Here is a 22,879-nt window from a genome sequence, read left to right on the forward strand (position 1 = left end):
TGTGATTTCAGACAAACACATTGAGAAGTACATTGGAAATGTACTGGGAGTCTCTGGGCGATGACTGGGAGGTGGCTATTGAGATGCATGGTCTGTCTTTTGGGTGTGTTATGGGAATGTCACGGGCGTGTCATTGAAGTGTTTGCGTACTCAGATGCTTAATCAGTCACATCGGAGGCCATAGACGGAAAATCTGCAGAGGCGACGCAAGGGGGGGGGGGGGGAGACTATTTACTGCACTGATTTCTCTGACCCCGGTGCCGCCACTGTGTAAAGTTGCACCAATTGGTACTTCATTATCTATGGATGCTGAAAGTGGGTGTCTCAGTCAGGCTAGGTACAGGATCCCGACAGACAGAATCCCGACGGACAGAATCCAGACAGACAAAAGCCCGACAGAATTTTGTAAGTATACTATCCCTTACCTTAATCCTCACCCTAACCCACCTTTCCCGAAGGCTAACCCTAACCTCCCTCAGCCTAACCTTAAACCTAACCCCCCTCCCCCTACGCAGCCTTACCCTAACCCTCCCCTCCCTCAGTCTAACTCTAAACCTAACCCTCCCCCCCGCGGCCTTACCCTAACCCTCCCCTCCCTCAGCCTAACCCTCCCCTCCCTCAGCCTAACTCTAACCCTCCCCTCCTGAAGCCTAACCCTCCCACTAATGTCTAACCCCTAACCCTAATATCGTCGATATGTCTGCTATCAGGTTTCTGGTGCCGGGATTCTGACCACCTGGATGCCGACTACATCCCTCTCAGTCCTTATACGCAGTAAAATGCAGTCGTGCGCCCGGCAAGAGACACAGACACAAAACTGCTGGATAGTCCGTGAGACCGTTCACTCCGTGTGTTATGCGTTATACACGGTTTCATTCCCCGCCTAGGCATGTCTGCTCACTGGCTCCTACTCCATTTTGTTTCCATTCCGAAATATATTCACAAGTAGAAATGTAAATTGGCAATTTCCTAGTAAAGTAGCAACATTACTAAAGGCAGTATAGTCTAAGAAATTAAACATTGCTATTCAAATGATGATTACATAGTCACATTTTTCATTGTCAATGAAATAATATATTTTAAAGCATATAAAGCCTAATGTCTCTGGCTATCTGAAATAGTTATGTATGAAACCATTTGATAAGCTGCTTATGGAGTACGGTGGTGAACCATTGTCTGGTACAGTAAGTAATTTGCTTATAACAAGCCAGGAGAAAATGAGTTGCTTAACTTTTTTGAAATACATGTTTATTAAACTCTTACTGCTATTTGTTATAATAGGTACCGTAGTATCACCAAACAATTCTTCAGGAAAGCTGATGGTGTCATCGTGATGTATGAGATCACTTCCAAAGATACATTTACGGCAGTACGACAATGGCTTACCAGCGTGGAGGTAGGATACCGAGGCACGGCGTCTGGGTAGCTATAGAATATAGAATATATATCTTTATGTTTCTTTAATTAAGGTAGCACCTGACAGGAATACACATACATAAATAAAAATGTATTTCCTGAATAGCTAACAATCCATCCCTGCAATACTAGTTATATAGATGTTGAATAGGAAACAATTAAATATATTATCATGGCCTTTCTCTTTCAGACACAAGTCCATGGTATGTCCTTAAAAATTAAAAAACGAATTCTCTTGGCTATAATAAAAAAAAATGGCATAAGTGATTCTTGTCTTTGTTGTTCTAATAATCTGAATATCAAGTGTGCAGATAATAAAAAATATATATTTTTAATACAAAAAGCATATTGATTATGTGTAATAGAAAATGACATCCCAAGCAGCTTATTAAGATCAGCTTAATCACTTATGTTGTTTTGTTTGTGTCATTACATTTCAATTCAATTTTGTATGTGTCCTAATTACAGCGTGCTATTATTAAGCCTTTTGCAGTCTGGGGTCTGTGCCAAAATAGCACCCCGGGGGGCTTCGCCATTTTGTTGTACGTTTTGTCATCTTTTATTGATTTTTTTTTATTATAGCCAAGTGAATTTGTTTTTTCTTTTTAAGAAACATCCAGCACATGCACCAACCCCCAAACGACTATAACGACCCACGATCGCCGATCGCGAGTCCCTATAGTAAACAGACTAACCTGGTCGATATGACCTGCATGTACGGGAGATGGTTGATATCGACCATCCGTGCCCGCGCATCGACCATCGTTTGATGGTTGGAAGGACTCAAAAACAGGACGATAAGAACAATAACGATATCATCGATATCGTTATCATTTATATCGTCCTGTTATATTTGACCGTGTGTACGCACCATTAGACCTGTATCTGAAAGAGGAAGGCCATAATAATACATTACATTTTTTTCTATTTAACATCTATATGACTAGTACCATTACCTTCCCAAACGCTCCCAGACTGTCAATCACATGGCGAGTGTATAGTCACTGCGAGTGACTACTGTAATTTTCCTTGACGCAGTGCGACTTAGATGGATGCGCAGCTTACTGATAATAACTCAACAGTGTAAATATCACATAGCACCAACTCTGAAAAAGGCCCGTAGGCACCAACGTTGATAAGAGTTTGGTTGTGGACAGAATCATTAACAGCACACTTCCTACACAGTCTAATGGAATTGGCTCCTATGGTCATGATAGCTCATGTCTTTAAATAGCCAGATCCGGCCTCTGTTTCCTCTCTTAAAGCATTGGTATGGTTCATTGCACACATGGAAAAGATTCTAACTCATCTTCATGAAAAAGAGAAGATCTTTGTGCTAATTTGATCCTTGTGGAATTTTCGGGTTGGGTTGGGTGATGTGTAGATAAAGACCTATAGAACTCTAGTTAAAGGGTTGGATGCACTATGATCTATTATCCAGTCAAACCCCCGAAAATGCAGTTTTCAGGGGTTTGACCGCATTTCTCATATGCACCAAGTTTAGGACAGCAAAGCTTTCCACAGCTTGGAGCCGGTGGGCAACGCTATCTTCAGATGGCGTTGCCCACTAGAAGCCTATAGGTTTCTCTTTGCAAAGTTCACTGAGAGGGATCCAATTAGATCCCTTCAAGTTTCCCTCACGGCGCACACGGTGTTCTGTGCATGCCCAAAGAAACAAAAAAAAAATTACACTTCAGGGTATATTTACTAAACTGCGAATATATAGAAGTGGAGGTGTTGCCCATAACAGCCAATCAGATTATAGCTATTATGTCCTAGAAGGTGCTAGATAAATGATAAGTAGAATCTGATTGGTTGCTATGGGCAACATCTCCACTTTAGTAAATATACCCCTTCAGGTAATTTGCCATTTGGAGCAAGACTAAAATGTTAGATCTCAGAAGCAGACTGACCCCAAAAATTACCAATTTCTAGAAACAAATGTCACCACTTTTTTTAAATGATTCTCCCATATCCAAACACCTCTCCTCTGATATATCACTACAAGAGTGGTGCTGGTTTTTATAACTCGCATTTATGCAGGGAACTGTTTGGATCACAGTAACTCTGATTATATTACAGTATATTGTGATGGCATTTTGGGATCAATCACGGAGTAACTGAAGACTTTGTAAGAGTGTCAGCTGTTGAGCTAAATCATGGTTGTGGAAGGCTCTGTGTACACTTGTTGGTGCCTGCTTATGGGCCTCTTTACGTTCCTTGCACTTGCAATTCGGAATATTACTTGGGGTCCAGCGTTACACCCAAACTGGAAGGACCAAACATGTAATGCCATGGTGTGCTAAATAGGTAGAACGTTAGTCGTTTCTGGATGAATATTTAAAATACTGATTAACCTGTAATATGAAATAGTGCCTTTATTTGTTCTTTAAAGTTCCATTACATAAGGTAGTGAGCATTTATCTATTCGCAAGAAATGTTTGCATATAGCATTTTTGCCTAGTGACACAGAAAGGTTGGGTGGAAATTGCAGGTATTTTTGTTGATTGATTTGTATTGTATTGTATTTGTCTTAGTGGGCCCCAAACACCTACATTTACCCCATATCTTGTCCTTTAAATGTTGTTAGGAGTATCCTGTTGCCAGGGGCGTTGTATCTGATAAGGGGGCCCGTGTGCATTCTCCGTGCGGACCGCCACTTACCCTGGCGCATGAGCAGGGAAGGCTCTAGCATTGTGCCTGGGTCTAGGGCGCATATATTTAGGGAAATTGCACCAATGCCATTTTCATAATGATTTCTTAAGTGATAGCTGCACAGTAAGTGTAATCATTAAGTGCAGTGTTGGCCCCCCTTGACTTGGGGTCCTGTAAGCACCGCACACCCTGCACACATTATACATACCCCAGTGACTGTAGCATCATACTGTATTGCCTTATCCATGAAATTCATATACCTAAATACTTTGGAACATTTGTTGTTAAGGTGCATACACACTAGATCAGTGATTCCCAACCACGGTCCTCAAGGCACACTAACAGTCCTGGTTTTGGTGATATCCAGGCTTGAGCACAGATGGTTAAATCAATATAACTGAGGTACTAATTAAGTCACCTGTGCTCCAGTATGGCTATCCTCAAAACCTGGACTGTTAGTGTGCCTTGAGGACCCCTGCACTAGATGATTAGCTCCATGAGCGATATCGTCTAGTGTGTCCGCAGCAGGGGTGTGCGTGTGCTCAGTGTCGTTAACGACATTGAGCACACACACTGAATGATATCATGAATGATATAGTTCAGTGCCGGCACCCTCCCTCATCCCCGAGCATGCAACAACAATATTGTCACATGTTCGGGTGATGAACAACAATGACCAACGACCCGGGGGAGCGCGCATTGTTAGTCGTTATCATTCATCGTTTTAGTGTACACATTGGCCGATATAGCGAACAACTGAATGATAGCAATATCGGTATCGTTCAAAATATCGCCAAGTGTGTACGCACCTTATCTGTTAGGGGTCTATTCACTTAAGATGCATACACACTTGCCGATATTTTGAACGACTGAATGATAATGATATTGTTATTGTTCAGTCGTTCACAATATCAGCCAGTGTGTACGCTAAAACGATGAACGATAACGACAAACGACCAACGATGCGCGCTCCCGCAGGTTGTTGGTCATTGTCGTTCATCGCCCGAACATGCAGGCCAATCTGATGATATTGTCAGGTTGTTTCATGTTTGGGGATGAGTGAGGGAGCCCGGCATTGAACGATATCGTTCATGATATCGTTCAGTGTGTGCTCAATGTCGTTAACAACATTGAGTACACCCCAGCTGGGGACACACTAAACGATATCGCTCATGAAGCGAATCATCCAGTGTGTATGCCCCTTAAGCCTTGGAGAGAGATACAATGGAGAAAGATAGGTCCCAGCCAATCAGCTTCTAACTGTCATTTTTCAAACACAGCCTGTAACCTGACAGATGCTGATTGGATGGGACTTGCATTTCTCCATTTTATCTCTCTCCAAGGGCTCTATTTAATACAGTCCGCATATTGAATGCAGATTGTAGTATGATATTAATGACTGAATTTGCATTGCGAATTCAGGCAATATCACAGGGATTTACTACAAATCCCTTGCAGGGACAGAGCTTGTGATAAAGCTCTGTCCCTGCGAATCCCATCCGCCCGTGCATGCGCCGACCGGCCACTATTGCTACCCCCCCCGGCGCTAAGCCCCGCCCCCGGGGCCGGCTCTTGGCTCTGCTCTGCCTTTTAGAGCAGAGTAGGAGTCCGGTAACCGGGGGAGACCCTGGATAACGCCACCTCCAGGTATTTTTTTACAATTTATTTTTAGTAACTCTGGTTGGATCACATTTATGGGAAATGCTATCTGATTACTAAAAATAAGTGATACTTCGGGGTTGGAGTAGAATTTTACGAACTCTACTCCAATTGCCCTGTAATAACTATAGGTGATACTAAAATAATGTGAAAAGGGTGTGAAAACACCCTTTTTCACTTTATTTTAGTCAAAATAATGTTACTAAATAGAGCCCCAAGGCTTAGTGAATAGAGTCCTTATAATCTTTTATTTGTGCAATGTTTCTTTTTTTTAATGTCATACTATACATGCCAATTTATGTAACCTTATGGAGAACACTAGGGCTGTATTTTATTATATATTATATTATAATATTATAAAGCAATTACCTTGTTTTCCCTTTCTTACAGGAAGGAGCTGGAGATAAGATACCTATATTACTGTTAGGTAACAAAACCGATATTGAAAAAGAAAGAGAGGTGCCTTGTGGTCTGGGGGAACAGCTTTCTAAGGTACAATATTGTAACTAAATGAACCAGTGACCGTTTAAAGGGCAGCCATTTTGTGGTCTGTACTGACATTTTGCAGAATTCAGTCTGACACTTCACTAGGAATCAGTGATATCATTGAGCCACAGAGGGACCAGTGATATCACCAATGACATTGCTGAGGAATTAATTTTATACACCAGAAAGTGTGGTCACATGAGTTTGAACACATTTAATAGGTTTTTCCATCTTATTTGGGGGAAAAAAAATACCATTTACTTCATAACATGGCCACCGATTTCCATTGTTGCTTATCAGGCAGCTCAAATACCAGCCAAGTGGCAACCCTGCACACACAGGCCCACTTAGGACCTCATTCAGAGCCGGACGCTATTTGCGCTCGCTCGTTCAGGAAAAAGGGGTGGCTATTCAAATGAACCGTTCGCTCTTTGCGGTCTGTTCACGCCTCTAGGCCTGAACGAGCGAACCAAACATGCGATCGTTTTTTGGAAAACTACGCCCCCTGGCCGCTCGCATCCTACGTCATGTCCGCTATTTATTAGATTAATCGAGTACATCGACCAGCGTATGAACTGCTCGCTATTCTTGTGGTTGGTTTTCCCTACCGCAATCTTGCGAGCAGTTCTGACTATAAAATAACCCAGTGACGTGGTCAATGACGCTGCTGTATTAATTATGCACACCCATAAAACGCCCGTTTTGACCTTTAAGCACGCCTGCGTTCAGATCTCCACTCCTCGTTTTCAAGCACCTTCCCCTGTTACCACCCACATACGCCTCCTCCTGTCACTAAAAATAGCAGGCATTCGCTATTTAGCGAACAAACGATTTTCAGCCGCACTGACTGGTTCGCGCATGCGTATTACGATCCGTACGCATGCGCAGTTGTGCAAACATCGCTCGGAATGAACGAGTGACCGCTTACGAGCGGCTCTGAATCAGGCCCCTAGTACGGCCTGCTGATTTTTAGTCAGTAACATCCTAATGTGATGTTGCATAGAATTGCTAGCCGTTTCAGGCTTACAAGCATGCTGGGGATTGTAGTGCTTCAACAGCACAACAGTTTGCACTGTATTCTTATTTCATGTTTTGCCACTCTTTAATAAATAAATTGCTAAAGGACATGTTGGCATTATTAAAAACTGTAAGGGGTCTATTTACTAAAGCTTCTAAAACAGATAAGTGGTGATGTTGCCCATAGAAACCAATCACATTCTGTGTGTCATTTTCTAGAATGCAATAGACAAATGATAGCTAGAGTCTGATTGGTTGCTATGGGCAACATCACCACTTGTCTATTTTAGAAGCTTTAGTAAATCTACTTCTAAGAGGTATATTTACTAAAGTGCGGGTTTTTAGAAGTGGAGATGTTGCCCATAGCAACCAATCAGATTCTACTTAACATTTAACTAGCACCTTCTAGAAGATAATAGCTAGAATCTGATTGGTTGCTATGGGCAACATCTCCACTTCTAAAAACTTGCACTTTATTTGCAGATACAGTGATTTTCGGAGGCGATCCGCAAATACTAAGGATCCCGTGGATGTATGTAGATGAGATACTGTATCTGCTGTGATCCCCCCTGTTTTCAAATGCAACAGTAGCATTTCTGAAGCTTGGTCCTGGGAGAGGGATTTGTAGGATCAATCCCCGGCACTCTCCGCTTACACATGTGCAGTCAGCAGACATGCACAGTAGTGCGGCCGGGTGGGGAACCAGGAAGTAAAGTGATCGCTTTTGTGGCCACTTTCCTGCTTACTCATCACAGGGACGGCTCTTATTGGAGCTCCTGTCTCTGTATGTGTCTGTCCATACCACTGGGGGAACCATCATTTCTTATTGCCGCAATAAGAATATAATTATCGGGACCAAGTCCCGATTAATAGTAAATACGCCTCTAAGATTACTGCCATGCCTTTTTCAATACATTTTTTAGCTAACATATTAGGCAATGGCAACAGATCATTGTAGATTTGTATTATAGTTTTTAAATGCTATGCCACAGAAATTAAAATAATATCTCAAAGTATGCTCTTTCTAAGCTATTATTATTTATTTTTTTACAAAATTAGATAACATTTTTATTAGACCTTTCGTTGTACTTCTCTGTGTGTTACTCTCAAAATTCTAAATAAATGAAAACTGAAATTAAATAAGTAAGATAAAAACATATATATCATGTAGTAAGAAAGTACAGTAATCTACCTGTGTGACAGCATATATAATCTATGCATGGGTCTATCCCTGAGTAATCTTCTGACTGGTTCCAAAACAGTTCCTCTAGTGGTTAAATTACACGGGATAATACTTGGGTGTCTTTTCCAGGCAATAATATATATATAAAAATGAATAAATAAAAATTTTATTTTAAAAATGTTTTTGTCATGGAAGGAGTTTGTGATCATATCGACAAGCTATGACTGAGCATCTGATCCAAGTCACTTTTATAATAGGAAATATCCCCATGTAGAGCAAGTTATATTTAACAACAGGTGAGTGCAACACTCATGTGATCATAAAACAATCCAGCTGATAGTCAGTCTACACAATAACAGGCTAATGCTGGATGGACTAGATGGCAGATCAGTGGCTAACACACATCCCACAGTAATGCAATAGGAAACTAGTCTGTAAGGCCTTAATTATTATTATTATTCTTTTATTTATAAGGTGCCACAAAATGTATGCAGCGCCATTCAGAGTAAACATACAAAACATTTCACATTAACAGGGAATGTGGGCCTGATTCAGACCCGGTCGCGAGCTCGCAACCGGGTCGATGGTGCCCCATACTTGCCAACTCTCCCTCATTGTCAGGGAGACTCCCTGAAATAGCAGCAATCTCCCTGTCTCTCTGAAGAGTCTACCAATCTCCCTCATTTCACCATACCCCCTTATGACACTGTTATATAACAGAAAAAATAGAGATATATACATTCAAATGGGATCATTAGTATAATTTCCCTGCATTGGATATAACGCACAATGGGCCTGATTCAGAGCCGTTCGCTATTTGTGGTCGTTCGTTTAAAAACAAGGGGTGGCTATTCAAATGATCCGTACGCACATTGCAGTCTGTTCACACCTCTAAGTCTGAACGAGCGAGCAAAACATACGCTCGTTTATTTGTTAAAAACGCCCCCTGGCCGCTCGCACCATACGTCATGTCCGCTATTTATTAGATTAATCGAGTACATCGACCAGCGTATGAACTGCTCGCTATTCTTGTGGTTGGTGTTTGCTACCACAAATTTGCGAGCAGTTCTGGCTATAAAATAACCCAGTGACATGGTCAATGACGCTGCTGTTTTAAATATACACACCCATAAAACGCCCGTTTTGACCTTTAAGCACGCCTGCGTTCGGATCTCCACTCCCCATTTTCAAGCACCTTCCCCTGTTACCACCCACATACGCCTCATTCTGTCACTCAAAATAGCAGGCCCTCGCTATATTGCGTACCAACGATTTTCGGCCGCACTGACTGGTTCGCGCATGCGTACTAAAAACCGTACGCATGCGCAGATGTGCAAACATCGCTCGGAACGAGCGTACTGCCGCTAACGAGCGGCTCTGAATGAGGGCCTATGATCCCTATGGTTACATGTATTTTCTGAGAAGTATCAGTGTGTTTTCATTAACAAGTAGATCTTACTAACTGCTTTGGGGCTCATTTACATGTGGATGTAAATCAATTTTATGGCACGCCTCTCAGATGTAGCAGTACACGCCCACTTTACCGCCACGCTCATAGGTGCTGCTTTCACAATCTCCCTGCTTTTTCAAAAGTAGGCAAGCATGTGGTGCCCCACAGCGCATGCGCACGACGGAGCCGGCTCCGTCGTATGCATGCGTGAGACCCGGCTAGCGACGGGCAATCCGTCGCTCCGGGTCTCGCACCAAAGGGGGCGAACTGTCGATGTTGAGTGACAGCTCGCCCCGTTTGGTGGGCGGGCCGGGGGGGTGGCTGCCCAAACGGAGGCGTTCCCGAGGGAACGCTTGTCGTTTGGGGGCGGCCCCACTGACATCACGAGTGATGTCAGTGGAGAGCTTCCGGCTCTGTTAGAGCCGAAAGCTCTCTGGGGCTTGCGGCCACGAGACCCTACCACAAGGGTCTCGTCGCAAGCCCGATGGTCGCGATGGGCTTGACCATTGCGACCATCATCATGACCGCTCGCTATAGTTGTGGGTGGCCACTCACAGCTATGCAAGTGGCCAGGAGGCCGCTCCTAAAAAAATCAGCGCCCGCCCTGATTCAGAGCGAGCACTCGCTTTTTGCGAGCGCCTCTGAATCAGGCCCTTAGATCTTAAATACAGTACACAGCAAAATGCCTTAGATTAAATACCAAACAATATCACACCATAGACTAGGTAGGGCAGATCACTGGGGCATGGGTAGGGGAACCTACTGATGTTAGCAGGAGCCACAGGAGGGATTCAACTCAGTACTCTGTGATCCTGTACCCAGAGCCGGATTTACACTTCATGGGGCCCTAGGAAAGTTACTGGTCTGGGCCCCCCCACCTGTCCCTACAACAAAAAATAAATAAATAAAAAATTTACATAAACTAATGATATTCTACAAGGAATAAAGCATTTTTTGTATTTATTTTAATTTGGTGAAAGAAGAGGTATTGTGGCATACTTGCCGACATTCAGCTCCCTCCTTCCGGGAGGGGGCTGAATGTCAGCTTAAAGCGGGGGGCGTGGCCGCACGCTAATGCTGTTGCGGGGGCGTGACCAGTGTGGGCCGGGGGCGTGGCCGCGAGATCGCGTCATCGCGGTTCCGCCCCCTCTTCACAATGCCGGAGTAAACGGCATTGTAAAGCGGGGGGCAGGGCCACGATGAAGCGATTCAGCGCGAATCGCGTCAATGGGCCCACCCGCTGCGGGGGTTTTGCTAGTAACTGCGGGGGTTAAGGGAGGGATGGCGGCTTGCGGGAGCCTTGCCTGCCTTCCCAGGGGGCCAGGAGCGGCACCCGATAATCGGGAGGCTCCCAGCCAAATCGGGAGGGTAGGCAAGCCTGTATTGTGGCGATACAAGTACCACCATAATACTGGTGCTGTTAATAAGGGGAAGCGTCACTGGCAAAACCTGGCATATCTTACTGCTGTTAGGGTTTTCACCAGCGACAGCAGCACTTTAGGGAAAAATAAAATGTAAAACAGAAGATAGTGCTTACTGTACTTGCCATCCTCAGGTTTAGTGAAGGTGACGAAGTCCTGCTGGGCGACGATCAGAAGCGGCGTGGAGAAACCTGAGCATGGCAGGTTAGCACAATCTTCTGTTTTACATTATTTTTTTCCTCTATAATGCTGCTGTCGCTGGCCAACACCCTGACGGCAGCAAAATATGTCAGTTTTCGCCAACAACAGCAGCATTACAGAGAAACAAATTAAAAAAAAAACAGAAGATTGTGCTTACAGTACCCGCCATGCTCAGGTGTCCCCACGCCACTTCTGATCGTCCACCATCACGGCTCCATCACCTTCAGTAGAAAAGGAGGCGGAAGGTAAGGGGGTGAAGGAGGGACAAGTAAAAGAAGGAAGGGGGTGGTGAAAGGAGGATCAGGGTAAGAGGTACAGTGGTCTGTGAGGGGCACAATGGAAAGGTGGGTGGTGGAGGATGACAGAATTAGGTGGGGGGACAGATATATAAGGAGTAATGGAAGACACAGGCAAATGAAGGAGGAAAACACAGGCCAGACAAACACAAAGATGATACAGGGATACGCGTCAGAAGCGCGGTCAAACCCCCGAAAAAAGCAGTTCTCAGGGGTCTGACCGCATTTCTTATATGCATTAAGCCCCGGAATACGATACATTCCGGGGCATTGATGCAGTGGTAATGCCATCTTCAGATGCCCAATGGGCTTCTATTCGTCACCACCCCACTCGGAGGGATCCAATCGGATACCTCCCAGCACCCCCCGCAGCATACCTCCCAACATTTGTTGGGAGGGAGTTGGGACTTGCGCGTGTGCCGAACGCGCGCGCCCGTAAAGGGGGCGTGGTCTGATGACACGCCCCTGTTTACATCACTAATGGGGTGTGCCCAGCATGTCCGAGATGCTGGGCTTCCCCCCGTACTCTGAATAGATGCTGTGCGCATGCGCACAGCGTCTATTCTAGCTCTGCATACACGCTGCTCTGCATAGCAGAGCAGCGTGTATGCTTCCCCCCAACTTCCCCCCCACCGCGGGACACTGCGGCCCGCGGGCGGGACAGTCCCAGAAAAGTTGGGAGGTATGCCCCGCAGTGCGCATCCTTCTGCGTATGCGCAGAAGGACGCCAGAGGGACTTCATTCGCAAAGGACCGCTCTTACAGAGAGAGCGGTCCTTGCGTTTTCCTTCATGCATACCGGCGTAACCAACGCCAGCATGCAAGCAAACAGTGGCGGGATGCATCGTATACCGAATGCAATGTGTTATGCATCTTGCCCATGGAGACATACACACCTGTGACTTAGGGGAAAGGGGACATGAAAAATGACACACTGGTGACTGGGGGGGCATAGAGACATACACACTGGTGACTGGGGTGGCGGAAGGGGGACATGGAGACATACACACTGCTGACTAGGGGGAACACATGGAGACATACACAGTTCTGGTGGGGGGAGGGGACATGGAGACATACACACTGCTGGTGGGGGGAGGGGAAATGGAGACACACACTGCTGGTGGGGGGAGGGGACATGGAGACATACACACTGCTGGTGGGGGGAGGGGACATGGAGACATACACACTGCTGGTGGGGGAGAGGGGGACATGGAGACATACACACTGCTGGTGGGGGAGAGGGGGGCATGGAGACATACACACTGCTGGTGGGGGGGAGGGGGACATGGAGACATACATACTGCTGGTGGGGCAGGGTTGCCGACATTTAACTCCCTCCTTCTGGGAGGGAGCTGTCGGGCAATCACAGGGGAAAGTCTATCGGCAAAAAGGGGGCGTGTCGCGGGAGAAAAGGGGGCGTGGCTACGAGGACGACGCGTCATTGGGGGCGGGGCATGGGCGTTGCAGCGCGATTACGTCATCGCCTTTCAGCCCCGCCCCCTGCATAACAATGCCATTAATATCGGCATTGTGATGCAGGGGGTGGGACTACGATGACGCGATTCAGCGCAAATCGCGTCATCGGCCCCCCCCGCTGCGGGGGTTTATGCAGGTGGGTCGCTGGGGCCGGGAGACTTGCCTACCTTTCCGGGGGGCCGGGAGCGGCACCCGATTTTCGGGAGGCTCCCGGCCGAATCGGGAGGGTAGGCAAGTATGTGGTGGGGGAGAGGGGGACATGGAGACATACACACTGCTGGTGGGGGAGAGGGGGGCATGGAGACATACACACTGCTGGTGGGGGAGAGGGGGACATGGAGACATACACACTGCTGGTGGGGGAGAGGGGGGCATGGAGACATACACACTGCTGGTGGGGGGAGGGGGATATGGATACGCACACTGCTGGTGGGGGGGGCAGGGGACATGGAGACACTGCTGTGGGGGGAAGGGGACATGGAGACACACACACTGCTGTGGGGGGAGGGGGACATGGAGACACACACTGCTGTGGGGGGTGGGGGACATGGAGACATACACACATATGATTGGGGGGAGAGGGACAGGCATATAATGTGAAGGAAAGAGAGCCAGGCTGGGGCAGAGGTGCTGAGACAGAAAGGACAGAGGGGAGAAGGAGCACAGCACAGTGCAATTACACTTACTTTAGTGTGTGTGTGTGTGTCCAGTTGTGGGTCTTCATTGGAGGAGTCCCGTCATTTTCCACTGTCCCTCCATGCTGGGGGCGGGGCTAGAGGTGATGGGTACAATGCATCACTGTGCCCGCCCCCAATTCTCCATCAGCACTGGCAGTGGCACCTACGCCCACACCCATAACCTGCCTGAAAGCAGCAATTTCAGCCAGCTTGCTGATGGGGGTAATTCCCTCCTACACACCCACCCACCCACATTATGTACGACATCCATGCTCTGACTGCAGGCGGGCGGAACGATCATTGTTAATTACATTTTTTTTTTTTTTATACATATTTTACTAGCAGAGTGAGGTGTGCCCACCAGGCCTCTATACTGCCATGTGGTAAATCCGGCCCTGCCTGTACCCAAGGTATGGACGAGCAGAAACAGGACCTGATTCACAGATTTTACGCTAATGCAATCGCTACTGTATTCTCTCACGGATGGCAGCTACTAAAATATGCTAATGCCTTCCAAAGCACAGGCGGGCATAGGGATGGGGGGCTCTGCCTGTAACACTTATTGTTTTTTAAGGCCTTAATAACCCTTCTAGGATTTTTATTTTTGGCAGTGGTGTCAGGCAGGCTCTGTAAACCATACTTGCCTACACTCCCTGGTTGTGTGGGAGATGCCCATATTTTAGGGAGCTCTAATGGGATCCAGGTACAGCAGAAATCTCCCTTGTTTCCTGCCCACTTGGATTTGCTGTGAATCGTGTCATTGTGGACCTGCCTCCCACTGGAAAATGCTGCGAGCCACGGCTTTTTGTAGCAGAGGCAAGGCCATGATGGTGCAATTCACCAGATCTCCCTGAAATACATATCAGCAATCGTCCTGTAGAGTCCAGCAATCTCCCTGTCTCCCTGAAGAGTCCAGCAATCTCCCTGATTGTAAATTACCCCCACTATGAAGCTGTTATACTAAAAAAAACAGTATTAGGATCATTAGTATCATTCCCCTGCATTGGTTATGAGGCACAATGACCCCTATGGCTACATGCATTTTCTGAACAGTATCAGTGTGTTTTCATCAACATGTAGATCTTACTAATTGCTTTGGTGCTCATTTACATTTGGATGTAAAGCAACTTTATGACACACCTCTCATATATAGCACTTTACCGCCGCGCTCATAGGTGTTAATTTTACAATATCCCTGAAATGCTTTTTCAAAAGTAGGCAAGTATGGAGTCGCCTCGTATTTTTAAAGCGGCATTCAAGCTGGTTTAGCATTTAAAACGATTGCCACTTTAAAAATACGGGGCGACTTGCATAAATCCCCGAAGTTACGGGTGAAGGTCGCAAGCTATTACATTTAGCCCAATTGAGATAATGTTGTTACTGACAATGGGCCTGATTCAGAGCCGCTCGTAAGCGGCCGCTCGTTCGTTCCGAGCGATGTTTGCCCAACTGCGCATGCGTACAGATCGTTATACGCATGCGCAAACCAGTCAGTGCGGTCGAAATTCATGTGCTCGCAAAATAGCGAATGCCTGATAATTTGAGTGACAGCAGTAAGCGTATGTGGGTGGTAACAGGGGAAGGTGCTCGAAAACGGGGAGTGGAGATCAGAACGCAGGCATGCTTAAAGGTCAAAATGGGCGTTTTATGGGTGTGCATAATTAAAACAGCAGCGTCATTGACCACGTCGCTGGGTTATTTTATAGCCAGAACTGCTCGCAAAATTGTGGTAGCAAAAACCAACCCCAAGAATAGCGAGCAGTTCATACCCTGGTCGATGTACTCGATTAATCTAATAAATAGCGGACATGACGTAGGATGCGAGCGGCCAGGGGGCGTATTTTTTAAAAAAACGACTGCAAGTTTTGTTCGCTCGTTCAGACCTAGAGGCGTGAACAGACCGCAAAGAGCGAACGGTTGATTTGAATAGCCACCCCTATTTTCTGGACGAGCGAGCGCTAATTGCGTCCGGCTCTGAATCAGGCCCAATATTAACAGCCCTGGTCATATAATGAAATAGCACAATGTTGGTGACTGTTTTTAAACAAATAATAATAATACTTTTAACAGAGGAAAAGTAAACTTAAATCATACTTTCATTATGATTTATTTTAATGTTGTTAAAAAAAGCATGTAATCAGATATGGGGTAGGAATTACTTGGTTCAAATGACAGTATAAGACGTTTATCAGGCCGCGGTACAAGGAGACGTGTGCCACGCCCAATTTGGAAAACTGAGGCCCTCATTAATCATTACATCCTGCACATTAGGGTAACCACCTGTAGTTAGGCTGTGGTCGCACACTAAGTTTTTAGCCAGCTGCTGTTCCTCTACTAAGTGAAAACAGGGTCATACACAAAAGGCTTCATACCCACTGGCAGTAATTACATGTGTAACATATTTCTGCACCATCAATAACAATGTTTGTTAAAAACGCTTTGTACGTCTTCTGTATGTTCCAGGATTGCAACTTGATTTTCTATGAGTGCAGCGCCTCAAGTGGACACAACGTTAAAGAATCAGTTCTGCATTTAGCGAGGTGAGCTACCTATACGCCGTCAGTCTTTCTTATACAGCTACAAACAACAACATGAGCTTGTGTCTATGGGGAATATGTATCAAGCCCACTAAAGAGTGAAGAAGTTTCCCATAAAAACCGAAGTAAATAGATATCTAATGTAAAATAAACTCTGCTGTAGCATACAGATTTTACTTACTTATTGATCCCAGTCACTGGAAAAGTTCTTCCCAAAAAATGTGAGTGCAGAAGTCAAGGAAACTGGTATTTTTTGAAATACGGAACAAAGATGGCACAAGAGGAGAATTATCCCTTTTTGGTTGCACAGAGGAGGAAGGTCAGTGACAAGTGAAAAGAATTTTGGTGTTGCTAAAGCTCACCAATGCACAGTGCGTACACATAAAATCACATAAAATGTCTGGATTTAATATATATATATATATATATATAAAATATTATATATATATATATATATATACACCACATTCAGAATGCTTCCCAGTCACTGGCTATTTGTGTGAAGCTTGTGTATCCTACCTATACGTCGTGGGCTTCCTCTGGGTGCTACTGATTTCTCCCACACTCCAAAAACATACTGGTAGGTTAATTGCTTTCTGTCATAAATAAAGCTTAGTGTGCATGTGTGGTGTCGCTTATACATTAGGCAATGTAGACCATATAATACCAAACTTATTTTTCAAAAGACATAGGGCTCGACTACTATGATCTTTGACCTGCACTAATGTTTTTAAATTGACCTTCATGTGAGCTAACATTACAATACTAAGGCTTGGACTGGCCATCTGGCATTTCCGGCAAATGCCAGCACTTTGCACGGCCGGCATGCTGAGACGGGGAGTGCCATGAGGCCCGCCCCTTTACTTGTGACATGCCCCATGCCATGCCCACATGATACATGGCCATGCCTCCTTTTCCCTGTGCACTATCGTGAAAGATGTCAAGAACTGTTTTAAGCCCCAGTCTGTCCCTGATGGCCTCTGTTTTTTTTGCTCTATTAACCACATGGCGATGAGGAAAGATAATTGTTATGTCAAAGTTTACTGCTAATTGGTACGTCGTCTCATCCCAACATTTTTTATTTAGAAATGTTTGTAAATGTATTGTTTTATGTGTGATAAAATAATAAAACAGATTTTAATGCAGCACTGTGAAATTTCAGATGCAAGTCTCTTAGGGGTCTATTCATCATCGGAGGCCATAGGTAATCATTTCGCTGCAAGGGATACTTAAGTATCCAACTCGCAGAAACGTGACACCGGAGCAATTCATCATTGCTTCGGTGCGGGGACAGCTGCTCCTAAAAGCAGCTGTCCCCTCGGTTAGTTACTTACCTCCTCCCTCCCGTCATCCCGACTACGCATGCGTGACCCTACAGTAGGTCACGCATGCGCAAAGGCGCCGCCCTGGAGGGATCACATAGGAAGGAGCGGGGATCTGAGAACAAGTGCTGTCTGAAGATATCGCTTGTTCTCACAAGCAAACTCCTAAAACATTCAGTTTTCAAAGTTTGCTGAATATCAGGGGTCCTTTTTGAATAGCCCAGTAACTAAAATATGCGGAAACTACATTTAGGGGCATATTCATCATCACTTAATTTTTACAAAAGCAGTTTCACCTGTAAGTGTAAAAATTAAGTGTTCGGGCCATTCATCATGAAGGTAAAGCAGGAGATATCACAGATATCTCCTGCTTACCTTCCTCTTGCAAAATGGCCTGCTGTCCCCATACACTAGTAAATATGATTTTTTCGGAGCTTGATTGCAGTAGCATTCGCCATCTTCAGATGGTGTTTGCTACCGCTACCCGCTCCTTCACTTTGGGAAGGAGTCCCAGGTCGCGAATAGTGACTTTGGATCCCTCTGCCCCTGTCCGGCTCCTTCCGACTGGACGTCGAGAATCTTGTGCGCATGCGTGACCTGTAGGTCACGCATGCGCACTGCTCTCGCGAGCAGTGAAGCCGCTCGCTGGGACAGCTGATATTCTCGAATCAGCTGTCTCAGCGCCGAAACAATAATGAATTGCTACAGCGTCCGTGGCGAGACAGTGTGTTAATTATCGGGGTCCGTTTGGACCTTGATAATTAACATCTTGAATAGGCCCCTTAGTGTTGATGAATAGGCCCCTAAGTGTCTCCTATATAGATTTATTTGTATATATTCTGGTGTTGACTGTGACACGTACAAAACATAACCGGCTCTCATCTGACAGATGCTGTTTTGTAAATCCACAATAAGTAATGCAATAAATAGCAATGCTGGCAGCATCTGCTGGCTAATGCACATTATCTTACAGCCATGAAAATGATGGCTCTGAGAGCACCGCAATGTTTCCATGCCAAGTAATTAGATGAGTATCTCACAGTGACATTGCAGTCATCACTGCGCTGTGTGATAGCGTTTAAGGAATGCTCCAAATCCCTTAGCAGATCTGTAGGATCTTACTGTCGCTATGACGAGCAGGACCCTCCATACCTTCCCTTTGTTTCCATGTCTGCATTTATTTTGTCTAACTTGTGTGTCAATGTTTTACTTATGCTCTCTGGGACTGATTCAGAGATGGACGCAGAACACATCGCTGCTGCGTCTTTGGATTTGTAAATATACTAAGGCATGCAGGAGGCATCTGTAGGAAAAAGACGTCTCCTGCCACCATCTGCGATCCGAGTGCTGCAAACGAACACGCAGCATCAGATCAGCAGCACGACCATCGGTGTTGGCAGCATCGTTCATCGTAGATTGGTTGTCTTAACTTCGTAGCTGAGGCCAGGAAATCTGCGTCAGAAGACACAGACCCTGGTTACGGCACTCCCAAAAAATGAGGCGGCGCGCCGTTTTCAGGAACGCCATCCTTCCCTGCTGGATCCTCATTACTAAATGGCCACTGCCTGTCAATCAGGGGGCACTGCGTGCAGTCACACAGGAGCCTTTTTGTACATGTGCAGAATGGATCCTGCCCAGACCCACAACTATCAGAGATGTACGCAGGGGCATAGCTAGACCTAACGGTGCCCCATAGCAAAATTTTCTATGCCACTGGGGAGTTGGGGGGCTTCCCAAGTATCTCTCCTCACTGAGGCTGGTGAGGAGAGTGGTATGAGAGTTGGGACGAGAACACGCAACGCTGATGAGCCCCTGCATGAAACTGCTTCCTTGTTACAGGCTGAAGTGTGCCTGGGACTAAGAAGCAGTTTGCATGAGGGATCATCAGCACCACGGGCCCCTGTCAGACTTATCAGCCCCGTCCTTCCTCTCATCCAGTAATCACTCCACCAAAAGTGGGTGCAGGGGGGAGGTCTTCGCATGCATGCCAGCGTTGGTAACGCCGGTATGCATGACGAACACCGCAAAGGATCGGCAAGAGTGGCCCTTTGCTATGGAGAGACTTCCGGGTCTATGAAGATGGCATTACCCACCGCAACCAAACCCCTGAGTGCATCACATTCCGGGGCTTGGTGCATCTGAGAGATGTGGTCATCCCCCATTTTCAGGATTTGATCGCATTTCTCACCTTGCTACATCCCGCCCATAATCTCAGCTTAAAGCATACCTCCCAGCTTTTGGTTGACACATACCCCTCCCCTATACGTACGGACCCCACTGCTCTGCTAATTTATTACATTTAATGAATGCACATCCATTGTGCTTGGCTTACCTGCTAGATAGATGCCTGCACAAGCAAATATCAACCTATAATACTTATATACTTACATAATAGGTATTTAGAATTTAACTGATTATTATCATTTCAATGATTATTATTTTTATTATTATTATTATTATTATTATTATTATATTCTGGTAAGATTGGCAAATGAAGTCACAAGTCCTCGTTGTGGTATTAACACAAACCTGAATATTCCAGCCCGAACTGCCAAAGGTCCTGCTTTTATATAGAGGTTGGATCACTGCCTGATGATCCAATAACTTAGTAAATAGCACTTTCTTCAAATTACCATCTTCATTGAAATTGAAGCAGTAAGGGTGTACTTACTTTTTACTCATGGCTTCTTCGAGTTCTATTTTGTTGAATAAATGCATAAAAGCCTATTTGTGATTGTTAATGTAAGGTACAATTCTTCTACTCTTGTTTAAGATTTATGTTTCGTTTTATATATTTCTTAGGATTTTGAAAGAGCAGGAAGATAAAGTTAGAGAGAAGACTGTCCATTTACTTGATTCACCAAAGAAGACAAATTGCTGTACCAGAAAGTAGACAATTAAAGGTCTCTCAATTTGCATTTTATACACTACTGTTCTCTGAGTCGGTGAAGATCGACATTTATGTAGTATAATACTAACTGATGATAATTGCTAAATTGGTTCCAGCTATTTGCATATTTAAGTCAGTACATGATTTATGTATGTGCATTTTTACATTCTGATAATTCCAGTATTTTGAGTACTACTGAATTTTTATACCATAGTTATTTTTTAACTAGGTGAAAACTATAATTATTGTTGTTTTAATATGAAAAAGTGCTTCATTATGGCGATTTGATGTACCAATATATTTGTTCCACTGGAGAGTTAGCAGAAGTTTTTTTTATTTTTAGTAATGACTGTTTGCCTTCTAAAATGTACGAAAATAAGTTTATACGTAGACCCTTAGGCAAATTCTCATCCCAAACTAACTGTGTCCCAGGACTACGTACCTGAGATGCAGAAGCATTAAATATAAAGGAGATGTCTACTTCAAGATCTGCCAGAAGGTCTCCAGCAACCTCAGTATCTGTTTGGCTTAGGTGCATATAAACCCCAATAGTTTTAAATCCTCCACCTTAGAGGCTGATAACCTACAGTACACTGCTGCTGGGTTTTCTGAGAACTCGGTACTCTGGAGGATAATGGAGACTCTCTGGGGTATATTTACTAAAGTGAGAGTTTTTAGAAGTGTAGATGTTGCCCATAGCAACCAATCAGGTTCTACTTAACATTTATCTAGCACCTTCTAGAAGATAATAGCTAGAATCTAATTGGTTGCTATTGGCAACATCTCCACTTTTAAAATCCTGCACTTTAGTAAGTATACCTCTCTGGGTGTACCCAGATGACAGCACCCCATCTCCATCACACAGGTATCAAATGATATATTAACTTAAAAGAGGGAGTTATCTGAAAGTTGACATCTCCTTTGTTTATTTACACCTGAATTACCGGTAAGTGGAGCAGTGGGGAGAAGTTCCTACAGTTGATGTACATTAAAAAGTTGGCAGCAAAGGAGTATATATATATATATATATATATATATATATATATATATATATATACACATACAAAGGGCAAAACTATTAAGACAGTACAGGGTAAAACAGTACAGTACAAATAGCTCTACAAATCTCGACACAGCTACTAATGCAATGTGTGCAATTGAAATGTACGTCGTCAGCAGAAACCTGTAGCTGTTAGCGTAGGTGCAAATGATGGGTCTAGTTCATCTGAAGAAACAAAAACAGATGATTGGGGTCCAGGGGCAGAGAGCCCAAGGAGGATGTGTGGCAGGTGATGAGAACAGTAGGGAGGAGGGCCCTGCTCATTGAGCTTACAGTCTAAATGGAAGGGGGAGACAAACGGAGGACATAAGGAATGAGCCAGTGTAAGGGGAGCTAAGAGCAGAAAGCAGGAGTGAGAGAATTGGAGAGTGAAAAGGGGTGAGCTAGACCACGTGGTGACATGGTTATGTGTGTGTTGCTTTAATGAACAGGTGGGTTTTCAGGGCCCGCTTGCAGCAATGCAGGCTGGGGGATAGTCTGATGGAACAAGGATGATCGTTCCAATGGTGGGGGCAGCATGGAAGAAATCTATATATATCTATATATATAGATATATCGATCGATACACACACACACACATTATATATATAATAATTAAAATGCTAATTTAAATTTTAAATGAAATTGTAAATAAAATCAACAAAAAGCTAATTGTATCGTAATCGTATCACGTCCCTATGCCCTCTGCACTAAGGTTGGCAGGGCTGGTTAACCCAGTTGCCCCACTCTCTTTTCATTGACAAATGTTTTATTAAACCCCTTACCCACTCCACCTTTTCCTGGTTTGTCTCCAGATCTCCTGGAAGCAATGCAGGAAAAGTATACAAGTACAGCTAAGGATATAACGCAGAGCTATGTTTAAAATTAGCCACTCAGACTACTGTATCTTCAAAACATCCACAAGTGTTATTGCACTAACATACTGATAACTATGTACCGTTATTTGATTTAATTTGGAACCACAGATAAACAAATGTAAATATCTCTATTTGTGAAATGGAATATTCAACATTATATTACTATTAAGAACAGATTGAATGTAATAGAATTTTGTAGGTGCAGTATTTTTGATAGACAATAATTTATTACTAAGAGTTGGCAATAAATAGGAGAGCATTATTAAGAGTAAACATG

At 44.6% G+C, this 22,879-nt stretch overlaps 1 protein-coding gene across 1 annotated transcript in view; it reads left to right on the forward strand.

Moving 5' to 3' along the window:
• CRACR2A (calcium release activated channel regulator 2A) overlaps window positions 1–20,856 on the forward strand; it is a 362,324-nt gene extending 341,468 nt beyond the window's left edge. The window contains exons 15-18 of the mRNA XM_088478989.1: window positions 1,282–1,396; window positions 6,121–6,222; window positions 16,400–16,476; window positions 20,598–20,856. Coding sequence (XP_088335115.1) covers window positions 1,282–1,396; window positions 6,121–6,222; window positions 16,400–16,476; window positions 20,598–20,688 — 385 coding nt within the window. The 3' untranslated portion in view covers window positions 20,689–20,856. The remainder of the gene's footprint in view (window positions 1–1,281; window positions 1,397–6,120; window positions 6,223–16,399; window positions 16,477–20,597) is intronic.
• The last annotated feature ends 2,023 nt before the right edge of the window (window positions 20,857–22,879 follow it).

This window comes from Taudactylus pleione, unplaced genomic scaffold (genome assembly GCF_031769625.1).
Source record: "Taudactylus pleione unplaced genomic scaffold, aTauple2 ptg000225l, whole genome shotgun sequence".
NCBI lineage: Eukaryota > Metazoa > Chordata > Amphibia > Anura > Myobatrachidae > Taudactylus > Taudactylus pleione.